Source organism: Hippocampus guttulatus, chromosome 14, assembly GCF_054856545.1.
Source record: "Hippocampus guttulatus isolate MCC_2025c chromosome 14, RoL_Hgut_1.0, whole genome shotgun sequence".
Taxonomy (NCBI): domain Eukaryota; kingdom Metazoa; phylum Chordata; class Actinopteri; order Syngnathiformes; family Syngnathidae; genus Hippocampus; species Hippocampus guttulatus.
In genome coordinates this window covers 9,134,519-9,147,741 of record NC_141274.1, presented here as the reverse complement: position 1 = coordinate 9,147,741, position 13,223 = coordinate 9,134,519, and the positions used below count along the sequence as shown (strand labels likewise).

At 46.7% G+C, this 13,223-nt stretch overlaps 1 protein-coding gene across 8 annotated transcripts in view; it reads left to right on the top strand.

Moving 5' to 3' along the window:
• ctnnd2b (catenin (cadherin-associated protein), delta 2b) overlaps window positions 1-13,223 on the top strand; it is a 60,763-nt gene that overhangs the window by 23,199 nt on the left and 24,341 nt on the right. For all 8 annotated transcript variants that reach the window (XR_015102876.1, XM_086129586.1, XM_086129588.1 and 5 more), the window contains 7 exons: window positions 2,941-2,975; window positions 4,917-5,033; window positions 9,037-9,188; window positions 9,258-9,431; window positions 10,161-10,306; window positions 10,748-10,992; window positions 11,715-11,846. Coding sequence is in view for 7 of the 8 variants with exons in the window: in XM_086129586.1 (XP_085985712.1) it covers window positions 2,941-2,975; window positions 4,917-5,033; window positions 9,037-9,188; window positions 9,258-9,431; window positions 10,161-10,306; window positions 10,748-10,992; window positions 11,715-11,846 (1,001 nt within the window). In the remaining variant the exon portion in view is untranslated. The remainder of the gene's footprint in view (window positions 1-2,940; window positions 2,976-4,916; window positions 5,034-9,036; window positions 9,189-9,257; window positions 9,432-10,160; window positions 10,307-10,747; window positions 10,993-11,714; window positions 11,847-13,223) is intronic.

Genomic DNA, 13,223 nt, shown 5'->3' with positions numbered 1-13,223 from the left:
AAAAAAAAAGATCAATCGATACGCTCAAACGGGCCACAATGCGGTGTTTGTTTTGAAGCCTGACCACAATATCGATGGAGCAGAATCGAATCGGAGAGAACTGTACTTTACGGTGGTTCGTAGTGCACCGTAAAAATACCCCCACAATTTCTCAAGCTTTGTTTATTTGGAGGGGCTTATTTTTGCCAGAACGTCAAACCCCAAACTTTCGACCTGCACGACCACTCGACGTTAGATGCTCGATTGTTTTGCTCACGTACATAGCGGGATCCAAACCCCCAGATGACGTGGCAATTCTTTCGTCACTGGAAACTTCACCTTAAATAACGTCGACGTTCTGCCGCATTTTTCGGCGCCTCTCCTGTCAATCCAACCATAAAGAAAAACATGATCAATGTGACTTGTAATTAAAGAGGCAATCATTATGTGACCATCCAGGCAAGCATCTAATCAGTGAACTTTCCCACAAAGAGTCGCAGAGTGACTCTGTAGCTCAAAGTTAACCACAAGCGAACCGAATAAATGAAGGCTGTTTTTTTTTTTTTTCACGGACTCCACGTGCCATCTCAAAGGGTGGAATTCGGCACATACACCCCAAATAAAGTTCGCACAGGTTGTCTTCCTGAGCGCTGCCTGTTGACGTACGTGTGGCAAGCACCCGCATGTGATTTAATATTGAAATATTGAAACTCGACCGAAGGCCCGGAAACAAAAGTCAAACAGGAAAAAAAAAAAAAAAAAGCGACCGCGAATGAGTGTCAAGCGCTGCCGAGCGAGTGTGGGAGGGCTCCGCAGTTCCGCCGTGTGGCGCACAATAAAGACTTTCAGAGGTGCTAATGAGTCCTTCAGCTCTGCCTTTGTTTCCAGCCGTAATCGGTGGTCGCGGGTCGCACATTGTCTCCCGCGGCATCTGCTGCTTTTTTGCCACTTCAAAAAAAGCACAACGCCTCAGTGTGCGCAGGCCTAACAGCGGCTTTGTCACTTGGTCACCAAACGACGCATTCAAACGCATGCCGCCACCATCGCTTCAAGGAACATTCCAGCGTGGGTGCGAAAGTGGTGATTTGGACTTCGCCTTAAATGCATGTCACACATCGTTGTTGGTCGAGATTCACAGCCGCCATTTTTGTCTTGCTCGGTCTACGAAGAGCAGCATTGTGCGGTCGCGGTTTGCACACGGGTTTTCACGCACTCCGGCTTCCTCCCGCATTTCACGCTAGATTCATGTTTGTCTCTATTGGCCTTTTGCCACCCCGTGTGTGCTCGTGCTCGTGCCCGGGTTAGCACCAGTTCCTTCTTTCTCCACCAGTGAAATTGAAAAATACAGAACGCGAGCAACGCTCTCATCTTTGGTGCTTTTAAATAATCTTTGATGTTTTGTTTTGTTTTTTTGTATTTCATGTGTAGATGAGGTTTGTTATTCACTTGGAGCTTTCCAGCCCGTCGTGTCCGCACGTCAATGAAAGGGCATCGTCATCTGGAGTCACGTTGCGTCCTTCTCTCGAAATGTCCTTGCTTTGAATGGATGAAACCATGCCGCGTCTCGGCAACACTCTCGCCATTTTTCTAAAAGGTCACAACCTCTCTGGGTCGACAGGAGTGGAATGCTGAGTAAAGTTGTTTTGTTTTTTTGCGGCGGGGAGACGATTTAGTGTTTTGAAAATGCCTATTTTCTGTGATGAAAACATCATTTTCAGCTAAGCTATTTATGCTTCCTCTGCTGAGGTCGGGTGGGAGGCTGTCGTCATTTCATGACTTCAGCTGACTTTCAACTTCATAATTGGGCTATGGTCATTATTAGCATGTTCAAAAAAAATTGCATTTTGCATCTTCAATGAAGCGACCACGCAAGAGAGAGAAAGAAAAAACATGCAAACTCCTTCCCAAGTTGGGAAACGGCTCCTCACACAAATAGTCCAATCGTGCTGTTGGTACTCCGCTCATATTGAACCGGTCGCGGGAGGAGGCCAAGAGCCACGTTGAAGGAGCTCAAAATCAACAGAACCGCTGTCGGCATTTCAAGGATTATGAACTAGGAAGACACGACCCAAACGGCGTTCTTAAATGCATTTCGAAATAACCGACCAGGGAGCAGCGGCAGACAGCTTGCAGACGAAAAATAAGAAGCACGACGCTGTTGTTGACCGGGCACTGCCAAGACACAAACAAATACTCTTCACTTGAGGTCACTTTCATTACACACGGTGCCGCAGTTAAAGTATCAGAAATAAAGCCTGCTGCCTCAGAGAGTTCGACAGTGACACTGCAACGCTCAAGCAGAGGTCCGCCCATTGCTTGTTTTTTTTTTTTTTCATGCCGACTGATCCGTTCTTCACCAGCACTGTCGAAAGATATTTGGAAATACTGCTCTCTTGACATGATTGTTTGGTTTGGCTTTTTTTTTTTTTTCTGCAGGATCACGCTGATTTTGACCTGTTTAAAACCCTCTGTGGGAATTCATTTTCTCTCTCATGGCTTTCAACTCAGATAAAACGTGGAGAATACGGAGCATCGAGCTGTAGCTCATGAAAGATGGCGGTGTTAAATGTCCTTGGGTTGTTCGGTCCTGGCTCAAATGGTACGGCCCGACCCTGAATCAAAATGGCTGCCCTCCTCCTCCACGGACCACAAAGTAGCAGCAAGTAGCGGTAGCAAGAAACAAGTTCCGCGTGTCGTTGATCAAATCGAACACAAGACTGACTTTTGACCGACAACAGTGAAGGGTAGATGGTTGATTCCGTTTGAAAAAGATCAATTTTCGAGATGAACTCTTAGAACTCGATGTCGGGGATTCTATCCAATAGGATGCCGGCGACTTTATTGTTAGCGTTCCATTGTAAAGGGCCAGCAGAGACAAATACAAACAGAAGTCATTGTAAGTGTGCGTTTTCTTTCCTTATGCAAGCGGCTCTAACCCATGTTTGCTTTTTTTTCTTGCAGTTCAGCAGAGGAGAAATTTCGCTGGAACAACCAAGGTAGGAACTCCTGTTAAAAATCTCATCTTAAATTTCATCTAGTGTACCATTGTTTGGATTCTGCCACAGCGATGTGCTGACTGCGCCTCTTGCATCACGCTTCTTTTCCCCATTGTTCAGATTCAATTGCATGCACGAAACGTGATGGTGGCTGCTGTCGGAAAGGTGTTGTGGGCTCTTGCGTGTGCAAGTGCAGGAAAAAAACTAAACGATTTTCCCGAATAGTCGTGCGTTTCTGACCGAAGCTTGAGTAAAAACCGTGGCAGCATATACTTTATGCTCATTTCCCTGTCACTCGAAGCTGGCAGTTTGTCTTTCCAACATAGATTACGCTTGGCACATGGTGTCGCTCCCTCAGGATGTATAGCATGAAGCACGACGCGCGGTGTAGCAAAACACAGGGTTTATTCCTTGGCAACTCCTGAGAACTGGCCACAAACGCAGACATAAACAAATCAATATAAATGGCAGTTGCAATACAAGAAATGAGAGAGCCAAAAGATTCAACAAATGGCCCACAAAACGCATGGGCTCACATCCACAAGGGGCTAAACATCAGTAAGAGGCAAAATGACACCGGGGCTGGAAAATGAAGTCTCCGTTTCGAGGCGCGTGTCGGTGACCTTGGGGTCACGTGACGTCTGGTTTGCGGCTGTGCGTGTCGAGCGAGGGAAAGTCATGTGACCAGGTACAAGGAGGGAGAGACAGCGAGAGAGAGAGAGAGAGGGGAATGAACCATTGGCTGCCACATGCGGGACAATGTCTCACTGGTTCGTGAGGCTTCACTTTGCCCCTCCCGACTAAATACCCTTCGAAATTCTCTCTTCTGGCCTCCTTCCTTTGTTGAGTCAGTAGTCAACTCTTCTTTGGCGTTCTCTACGTTTCGTAATGGCTCACAAAGTGAGTTGTCTGTCGGAGTGCGTGTTGGCAAATGCATCGACGCACGTGGTCATTTGTCGTCGGGCGGAGCCCTGTTATGCGACAACCGGTTCTTGCTCATAATCGCCACTAGATGGCGGAGGCACACAAACTCCTCAAAGGGGAATGGAATGAGACACTGTGAACACATCGTTCGGTTTCTTGTTCAGTCCACTCGAGCGTTGACATGTCATTGATATCTGTGCAAAGATGATGACCTCAGAAAAGTCGGGATTTCCCTCGGAAATAGTTTGGATCTTCAATCTTTTCAAGGGACTGCTTCGCCCTCTGCTGTCCAAATGTGAAATGCTCGATTGAATTCTTTGATTCTCCCTCCAATTGGGCCTTTTTGTCCTGTCTTGTTTTAAAAATGATGATGATCATCATACTCAAGTGATATTGGCATAGTTGTAAAGACAACAATGGAATTAGTTTCACCCGGTGTCATCGCTGTGCAAGAGCATTCACCAAAGTCCATAAAAACGTCCCCTGTAATGCACTTACGACAACCTTTTGTTTCGCCATTTATCTCCCCCTTTCTCAATAAGAGTCTAACGTTGCTCGTAGGACTCGTTGAGATGGATTTGTCCTCTTGGCTGCCAAGGCGCTGCTAACCTGTACACAGCAACGCCACGAGATTTGTTGCCGTGTCGTTCGTTCTATTTCCCCCATGACACTCTTGGGGCCTGATATACTGGATCCCAAAATAGCGAGCGTAAGAGCGTGCGTTCACCAACTAACACATTGTGTGCTGCTGGCGACAGGTGTAAAAGTTAGCGGTGACAGCGATGTTTATATGCGAGTTGCGCACACAAGGTAGCGCTGATGATGAGGGCTCTCACTATTGAAGATGTTACAAATGGATGATTCTCTCTCTGATTCCATTGAGAGATTGAACATTCCTCGGCGTCGCGAGCTTGCAGGAGTCGATCCCGGCCGTGTTCGGGCGGGAAGCGGGGAATACCCAGAACTGTCATGCCACGGTCATGTTTTTCATGTTTTTATTCTTCTCTCGCCATGCAGATGGACAGAAGGACATCGAGGAGGAGCTGACAACGGGCCTGGAGTTGGTGGACTCGTGTATCCGCTCGCTCCAGGAATCGGGCATCTTGGATTCGCAGGACACCTCGACGGGAGATCGTAAGACCGCTGTTGAGATCATTCATTGATGACTTTGGTCCAATTTGCCTCAGTTACTTTCCTCTGATCGGAGAAATTCAAATCTGACCTGAGAAATGCACCAAAGCCACTGAGAAAAACTAGGAAGACACGATTCGGATTCGTACTAATATTGACGTGAGATGCGCTTCACAAGGTTTGTCCTGCTTCATGCCTATAAATGGGCCGAAATGGAGTGGCATCTTCCACCTGTTCCTGGCTACGCTTTGACGTAGCGTGCGATAGTCCGGAGGTTGCATGAGGCCCTTCGGGCTCCGCGTCTCCAAAATGACCTTCAATTTATCTGACAAAATGCAAAACAAAAAAATGGAAGACTTTAGGTGCTTGGGCCACATAGGAGGAAGTGAAAAAGGGGATTTGATCAGAGTGGAAGAAAAAAAAAACCCAAAGATTTCCAAAATCCATGTTTAAGAGAGTCATAACATCTGGATCTGTTGTCTCAAGAGTATTTTCAAAATATGGAGAGTGAAAGCCGTGCCTTCAGAGGTTTTTGCATTGTTGCAATCTCACAGTGCAATGTGGTTGTTGCTGTGAGATCCAGAGGAACTCCCTATGAACATCTTTACAGTCTGCATGACATGATGTAGCATTGGGTTCAAGAAATGGATTGTCTTCATTCAGGATTTTTCAAATAATTCCAATGTTATCTATTTTAATGATTATTTTTCCTTTTTTTCTTTTGTTGACAATTTTGTTCTGCATCACCCTTCAGCACACTGGCAAACAAATACTTTCATACACGCACACACACATCCTCCAGTTCAGTGCATGTTGAAGACGCTCAAAGCAGAAATCCTTTCCAACACTGCGGCTGCTGAGCAGATTAGTGCAGCAACGCAGCGGAGTAAACTTGGGTGTTCATGCTTGCTGCGAGCTGTGCAGCGTGCATGTTAATCTCTGTGAGTTTGTCCTCATGCAGTGACTTGAGCCCGTGCGCGCAGCCATGTGCACGCATCTGTTTGTTTTTGTATGTGCGCTCTTGAAGGCGCACCCCTCTAAAGGGTCTCTGAAAATAGACAACTTATGAAATATTGAAACGTGCCAATAGAGGAGGGAAGGAAAGACACTCAGCTTTCGGGCGGGTGTGTTTGCCGGTGCGTACTGTGAGCCCCGTTAAAAAAAAGTCAATAAATAATGGTTGAACGAATCGGCGTTGTCCGCAACCACGCATGCAGATGGATGTACCGCATGTTCGCCATCCTCGTCGTTGGACTGAGAAGGGCAAGTGTGCACGTCCATCCAATTTGAAAAGATATTCAAATGCACCATAAGAGAGAATTTTATCCCCCTCCATTACCCTCACTTTAATATCCTTTCTCCAAATCTCTCCCGGTCCTTCCGCTTTCTCCCATTCACTCAAATGACACGGCTTCAGCAGAGCCTTCAGTGTTTGCCATCACGGTGATAATATATTTATGAGGCGTACATACTCCCGTATGAAATACACCCAAAAGTGGCATACAAAAGAACATCGCCTGGCTCTGCAGACGCCGACCCAGGTTGAGTGCACGAGTGCGAATTCAGCTGAGGCACCAAGTCTTCCACTGCACGAATTGCATTAGAGGCTGTTGGTCCGACATGAGTCTCGATATTGGACAGGAAGGCCTTGACCTAGTAAACTCCATCCAGCTCTCCTTTGCCTAATACTGCTGCTAAATAATACACGTCCACTCGCTTCGACAAGAGCCTTTCAATGTATTTCATAAGGACTCTTTGGCTTTGCCCGAGCTGCATGTTGCCAAAATGCATTTCCAGAGTCCCTCTTTCTAATCCTGCAGCATATTGCTGTATGTTTTCCCCCCCCAAAAAAAGCAACGTCTGAAATTAAAAGTCCTTTATGGGACACATCATTACTATCATCCCCAAAAGTGAATTTATCAAGGACACATGAAAAATTTAACAGCTCGTCACAGTAATGGGAAAGCTTCGGCTCTTGCACTAGCTGCTGCTTTCCTCCTCTGACGATTCATCCATCCATCCATCCATCCATTTTCCGAACCGCTTGATCCTCACTAGGGTCGCGGGGGGTGCTGGAGCCTATCCCAGCCGTCTTCGGGCAGTAGGCGGGGACACCCTGAATCAGTTGCCAGCCAATCGCAGGGCACACAGAGACAAACAACCATCCACGCTCACATTCACACCTAGGGACAATTTAGAGCGTTCAATCAGCCTGCCATGCATGTTTTTGGAATGTGGGAGGAAACCGGAGTACCCGGAGAAAACCCACGCAGGCCCGGGGAGAACATGCAAACTCCACACAGGGAGGCCGGAGCTGGAATTGAACCCGGTACCTCTGCACTGTGAAGTCGACGTGCTAACCACTGGACTACCGGGCCGCCCTTAGGCAATGACGATTCATTGAAGTTCATGATCCACCTGGGGAAATGCAGGCTTTCCAGCCAGCACAAGCATTGGGGAAATGTTTACTCGAGTGTAGAATGCTTTTGTGCATCCTATACGGTTCTTCACGACATATTCTCAGTGGTCATAATTATCATTTCTTCTTCAAACGTCCCTTTCGGTTCTTTGGAAAGGATGCAAATGATATCTGACGTAAAATGATGAATACATACTTGGCACACGCACATTGGACTAGTCCGAAAGAAAGTGGTCGTGAAGCATCGGTCGAACAAACTCCCCAAAACGGAACCTTAATTACAGCCAACTGACTTATAAAAGTCTCAGAAAGATTTCTGTCAGGATGCAGGCTCGCCACGGTTTTGGTTTTAGCTCGTAGCCTTTGTTTCATTCTCATTTTCGGTTTGTATGGTAAGCGTTCTGGGTTTTCTTATCTTTTCATCACAAGCAACTTCGTTGACATTTGTCCTTTGGTTTGTCTCGTTTTTCCTGGTGAATGGAACCAGCGTCATTTGTTGTACTTTGTAGGTCTTATCTTAAAAAAAATAAAAATAAAAAATCTCATTCTTGTCTACGTTTGTGGCATCACACCCCTATCCAGATTATTCCGGAACATAACAGCCAGCATACATTGTATAATTAAAGGCTAGTTATCAGACAATCGAGGTGGAAATGGTTTCTGATGGCACCCCGCTCGGGAATTATCGGATAATCTTGTCGTCCGAGAGAATAGCAGATAGCAGCCTACGTTTAATAACGGTGTCGCGGGATAGCCTGCAACTCTCCAGAGAATAGAACAAAAAAGAAGATTAATGACGATTGGGAAGGAAATGAGACTTTTTTTTTTTTACATCCTGATGAATGTCATGCAAAGTGAACGAGAACACTTCTTCTCATTCAGTAATAGACTTTTTAAAAAAATATGTACCTACTGCTGGTATTCGAATGATTTGGGGGCAGAAAGCACAACGGCAGGTGAAGCGTCGTCAAGTAAGACGGCTGCAGAGAGGCTGAAAGGAGCTCGAAAAGGAAATTTTAAAAAGCAGGTCAGGAGCCTTTTCGGGTCACAGAGCATGAGAGGCTAGAATAACACAGCAGATGAAAAGCAAATGGCTGTCTTGAGGTAAAAGAGGGCGCCGAGCTGTTTTGTTTCAGACGAGCTTTCAAACTTTTTTCCAACGGCGATTTCAAACCGATCCTGTTACATATGCTGTTGTCACTCTTTTTCCTATAAAAATAAATAAAGACATTTGGGAACACGTGGGACATAAACTGGGTTAGAGAACGCCTCCAAGGCCATGAGCAGAATAAATCTTTACACAGTCCGGTTTAGAATAATAATAATTAGAAAAAGAAGGGGAAAAAAACTTCTGAGAAGACTTCTATAAAAGCAACATGGCAGGAGATAAGCCCAGACTTAATGTGGATTTTGACAATGATCAAAAGTTTCTTTCAACTCATGACTCTCAAGATAAAAAAACCCAAAAAATAAAATAAAATCACTGAATCTTAACTCAACTGCCCCCCCCCCCCCGCATAGAAAAAAGAAATGTGCTTTAATGTCTCGTTATGACATGTTTGTCTGTTTTTGCCTTTCGCCCTTCAGGACAAGGACTTCTCTCTCATAGCGCTCTACAGCTCAACAACCAGGATGCCTATGCAGCTGCCGGTTACCATAGTAACCAAGCATTGGCTCTCGGCGAAGTGGTCACGGGTCGCGGCGGACATGTTGGCGGGGCCGTTCACAGCTACAACCAGGTACGCAAAGTGGCTGCAATCCTTTCCATCCCTCCGCCCGCTTACCTCTGCGCACGCCGTCCATTCCAGGTGACATCCGGCCGAGCGGCCGCCCAATTAATGGGGACGGACTCGCCCTCCCAGTCCCACAGAGATTCATTTGCCCAACAGGCCATGGGAAGCGCCTTCCATATGCCCAGCGAGGGCGGACCTACCCCTGCTGGACCATCCGTGTATTACTCCTGCGCCACCTTGCCGGCACAGGTACAGAAATCTCCCCGTTTCATGCTTGACTTCCTCCGTGTGCTTTGTACAGCCCCCGCAGCATGACACAACCCGTCAAACCGACGGCTAGCCGTGCACTCCGCTCCTTAGGTTCAGCCCCCAAGGACCACATGAGCACACGGGCCCTGCTCCGAAAATAGCTCACGGGTGACAGGTCATTGTAATTGGACCCGATCTTGTAGAAGGGGTCATTTGAAAAGATAAACGCTTGTAGAGATACAAAGAAAGTATATTTACCCATCTCGTTTCCTATTTGTTGGTAATACTGTGAGGAGCTGTTCACGTGATCATTGTCTTTACACGGGCGAATATCATACATTATTCATCATAATAATATGCAGTGTGGTGAAAGATCATTTGAGCAAATGCGGTATTTCATTCATGTGTATAAAAGTGTTTGCCCTTTGCATTTAGTTACTTGGCGGCCCATGATGCAAATTCACAAATAGATGACGAGCATCCTTTTCAACCCCCCCCTCCCCCATTGTTGTCATGAAAATATTTTATGAAGGAGCATCCGACGGGGGCTCCTTCCTTCTGCGGAATCACGTCAATTCATTTATTGGTGGAGCTTATCATCAAGCTGCAGTAGCACATCAGAGTGTCGGTCCCCGGCACGCTTCATCTCTATACGGACGAGGCGCGGGCTCGATGAATAGTTCGGCTTCGTGACATTGCTTTGACTGACGCGCAACCTTTCGATTGCAGCGCGTGAGCTCCCCTCTGCAGGCAGTGGGCTCTCCCACCAAGCTGCAGCGTCTCGGGACGGCGTCCTCCGACATGCCCAGCTATGCCACGCTGCAGCGGGTGGCGTCGCCCAAACAGTCCCCAAGTCGTCTTGCCAAGTCCTACAGGTTGGCTCACCTCCATTCTCCCGAGCTCATTTGAATAAACTCTGTTGTTTCGTGTACACACCGCAGCATTCTGCCTGCCCCGTTGCACAAAACATGACACAACAGCACCACGATCGATGTGCTTGCGCATTCTAATGAGCCAGTTTCAACAATGTTGATCATCGGACAGTTGCGCTAGGCGGTGGCGGAGAAGCGTATGGCAGAAAAACTGCAACTAAATGAGGTCACCAAACACCTGTGATGTGTGAGGCAATGCTCACTCAGTGCAAAACGCAACCCTTAGTCAAGCTAAAGGCAGTGTTTTAACGTGACTGGAGCGAAATGCTGAATTTTTAATTCGGCTCCCGTATGAGAGCTCATTCAATCAAAACCTTGTCACATTCGCTTAGCATCTCAAAATGTCGTGCCCGGCTCGAAATGTTCAAGGGACTTTCCTTGCAGCACCTCATCACCCATCAACATGGTGCCACCTGGTGCCGGCGGGCCCTCCTCCCCACTTTCCATGGCGGCCCCATCGGGAGGAAACCACACGTCATCGCCCATCCACCAACTGAGCTCGGTCGTGGGCAGCTACGCCACCTTGTCGCCCACCAAGCGCATGCTGCATCACATCGGAGGAGAAACCTACAAGATTTCCCATGAGCTGTACGCCAACGCAACCCTGAAAAGACCCGGGAGCCTGGCAGGTACGGCCCCTTTGCTACCGCGCTTATGCTAATGCTCGTTCCCGGGCTGGTGTCCAGCTGAGCACCAGTTCTTTCTTTCTCCACCAGCAAAAATAGCCCTAGCTCTGGTGCTTGAAACCTATGCTAAACCTGACCCCCGTTATTTGTTGGGCCCAGAACTTGACTGGCAGCAACTACGTCAGGGGGCGGGCGGGGCGGGGTTATCATGACGATGGCCGATGTGGAGGAATGACTGTTGCTACCCCTGTCCCAGTTTTATGTGCACACTCTTTGAACGTGTTACATTTGACAAAAAGAACCGACGTCATTTGCCTACTATTGAGCAGACCCGAATATGAGACATGCCCATGAAAAAAAACATCTACATGGAGTACCGCTATATAGATTGCGCTTGTCCATTAGCTGCAGTTGTCCATATCGTAAAACGCTACTCATGTAATTTATGGCTCCCCAGTACACACTCAAAAAGTCGAGTTCGAGGAGATAACGCAGATTCAATTTAAAAACTAGACAAACTGCTGGGTTTTTTTAGGGACCCAAACAAAACGTTTAGGTCTCTGATTAACCAAATATGTTTTATTAACATCAAAATGGTTTTCTTTTCTTAGTGGACACAATAAACAAAGACGAAAAGGGGAATTCAAAGAGGTGCACTAAAATACGAGCTGCATTTCCATATCCTCCCTTTGATTGTAACCTTCATGGTGTGCTGTGTGCCACAGGCTCCCGAGGTTCTTACAGCAGCCAGCACAGTCACCTGGGCTCGGAGTTGCGACCGCTGCAGTCTCCAGAGCATCACATCGATCCCATCTACGAAGACAGAGTCTACACCAAACCCAACCTCAGAGGACAAGGTGAGCTAAAATGCGGGATTGCTGGATGTGGAGTCCACACAGAAACCAAACGGGTGGATTGAGTCCACAACATGCAGCCGCTAAATACAGCATAAAGAATTGTGAACCCGAGAATAAAGAGAGAGAGAGAGAGAGTTCTATTGTTATTGCATAGCCCACAAGGATCGGGCTAGTGTTCAACATGAAGCGACGTTCGTCACGTGACATGCAGAAAACTTGCCGGGGGGGATGCAGAAAAGGAAACTGTCTCGGACCGCCGGTGCGAGGCATCAAACTCTCTGGTACCGCACATGAAAAAGATTGAAATAGCTCTGCTCTATATCCAGACACACCATTCGGTGAAGCATCCAAATTTAGAAACTACTGTGAAGACATCACATGATCGTGTCACCAAAGTGGGGGGAATTGAAGTCGATCAGAGACGGAGGCGGCACGCGCCCACTCAGGACGTTCGCAAAGGTGTAGGAGTTTGTTTCTTCGGGGTGTTTTACTGAAGAAATCTTTGCGTTTCATCTGATTGTGCCGGATCAGGTGGCCAAATCTAATTGGGGTCTCGGTGGCAAATTTTCCCTGTCTGGTGGAGAATTCGTTTTAAGGCTGACGATGAATCCAAATTAATCCTCCGGGCATTGGCTTGGGAGTTTTGCGATAAATCACCCTTCTCCTAAAATGTTTGCCATGTTGGCGAGCTCGGTTGGCGAGCGCCGGTCTACAAACTACGGCCATGGGGCCATTTGTGGCCCATCATCCATTTTTCGTTGGCCCACAATATGACCAAAAAAAACAACAACAAAAAAAGAACTAATACTAAAAATGATATTTGAAATGGGGAACAAACACACACACAACATTGGTTTAATGCAACTTGATTGTGTCGTATTGTTGTTGGATTATTGTTGTTTAGAATCCGTAATTATTTAGATGAGGGATTTCCTGAAGTTCAATATGATGTTTGATTCTTGACGTTCCGTCAAGGTGAGAGCGCCTCCATGTTTATTTCCATTCTGCAAGATGGCCGTGATAAATTTTCCATGTTGGCTTCGCTGCAAAAACAAAGAGCATCTGTCTCATTTGTCGCCTTGACACTGCTTTATGTTTTCTGATATTCTTTTGTGATTATATTGGGGGGGGGGGTTCTTTGTTTTCTTTAATCTAAATGAATTCTTTTGGTGAGTTAGCTTTCGCTCTGAAGTCATCCCATCTGTTCAGATGCTTCCACTGCCATATTTACATATGGTGTTTTTTACAACTGCTCTTTTATGATTTTTTTTTGTTTGTTTGTTTGTTTTGCTTCTTCCCTTTCCACTTATTTTCTTCCGTGTTGTTTTCTACCATTTGTGTTTTGGCACTTTGGTACACCGTCCTCTTCCTCCACTC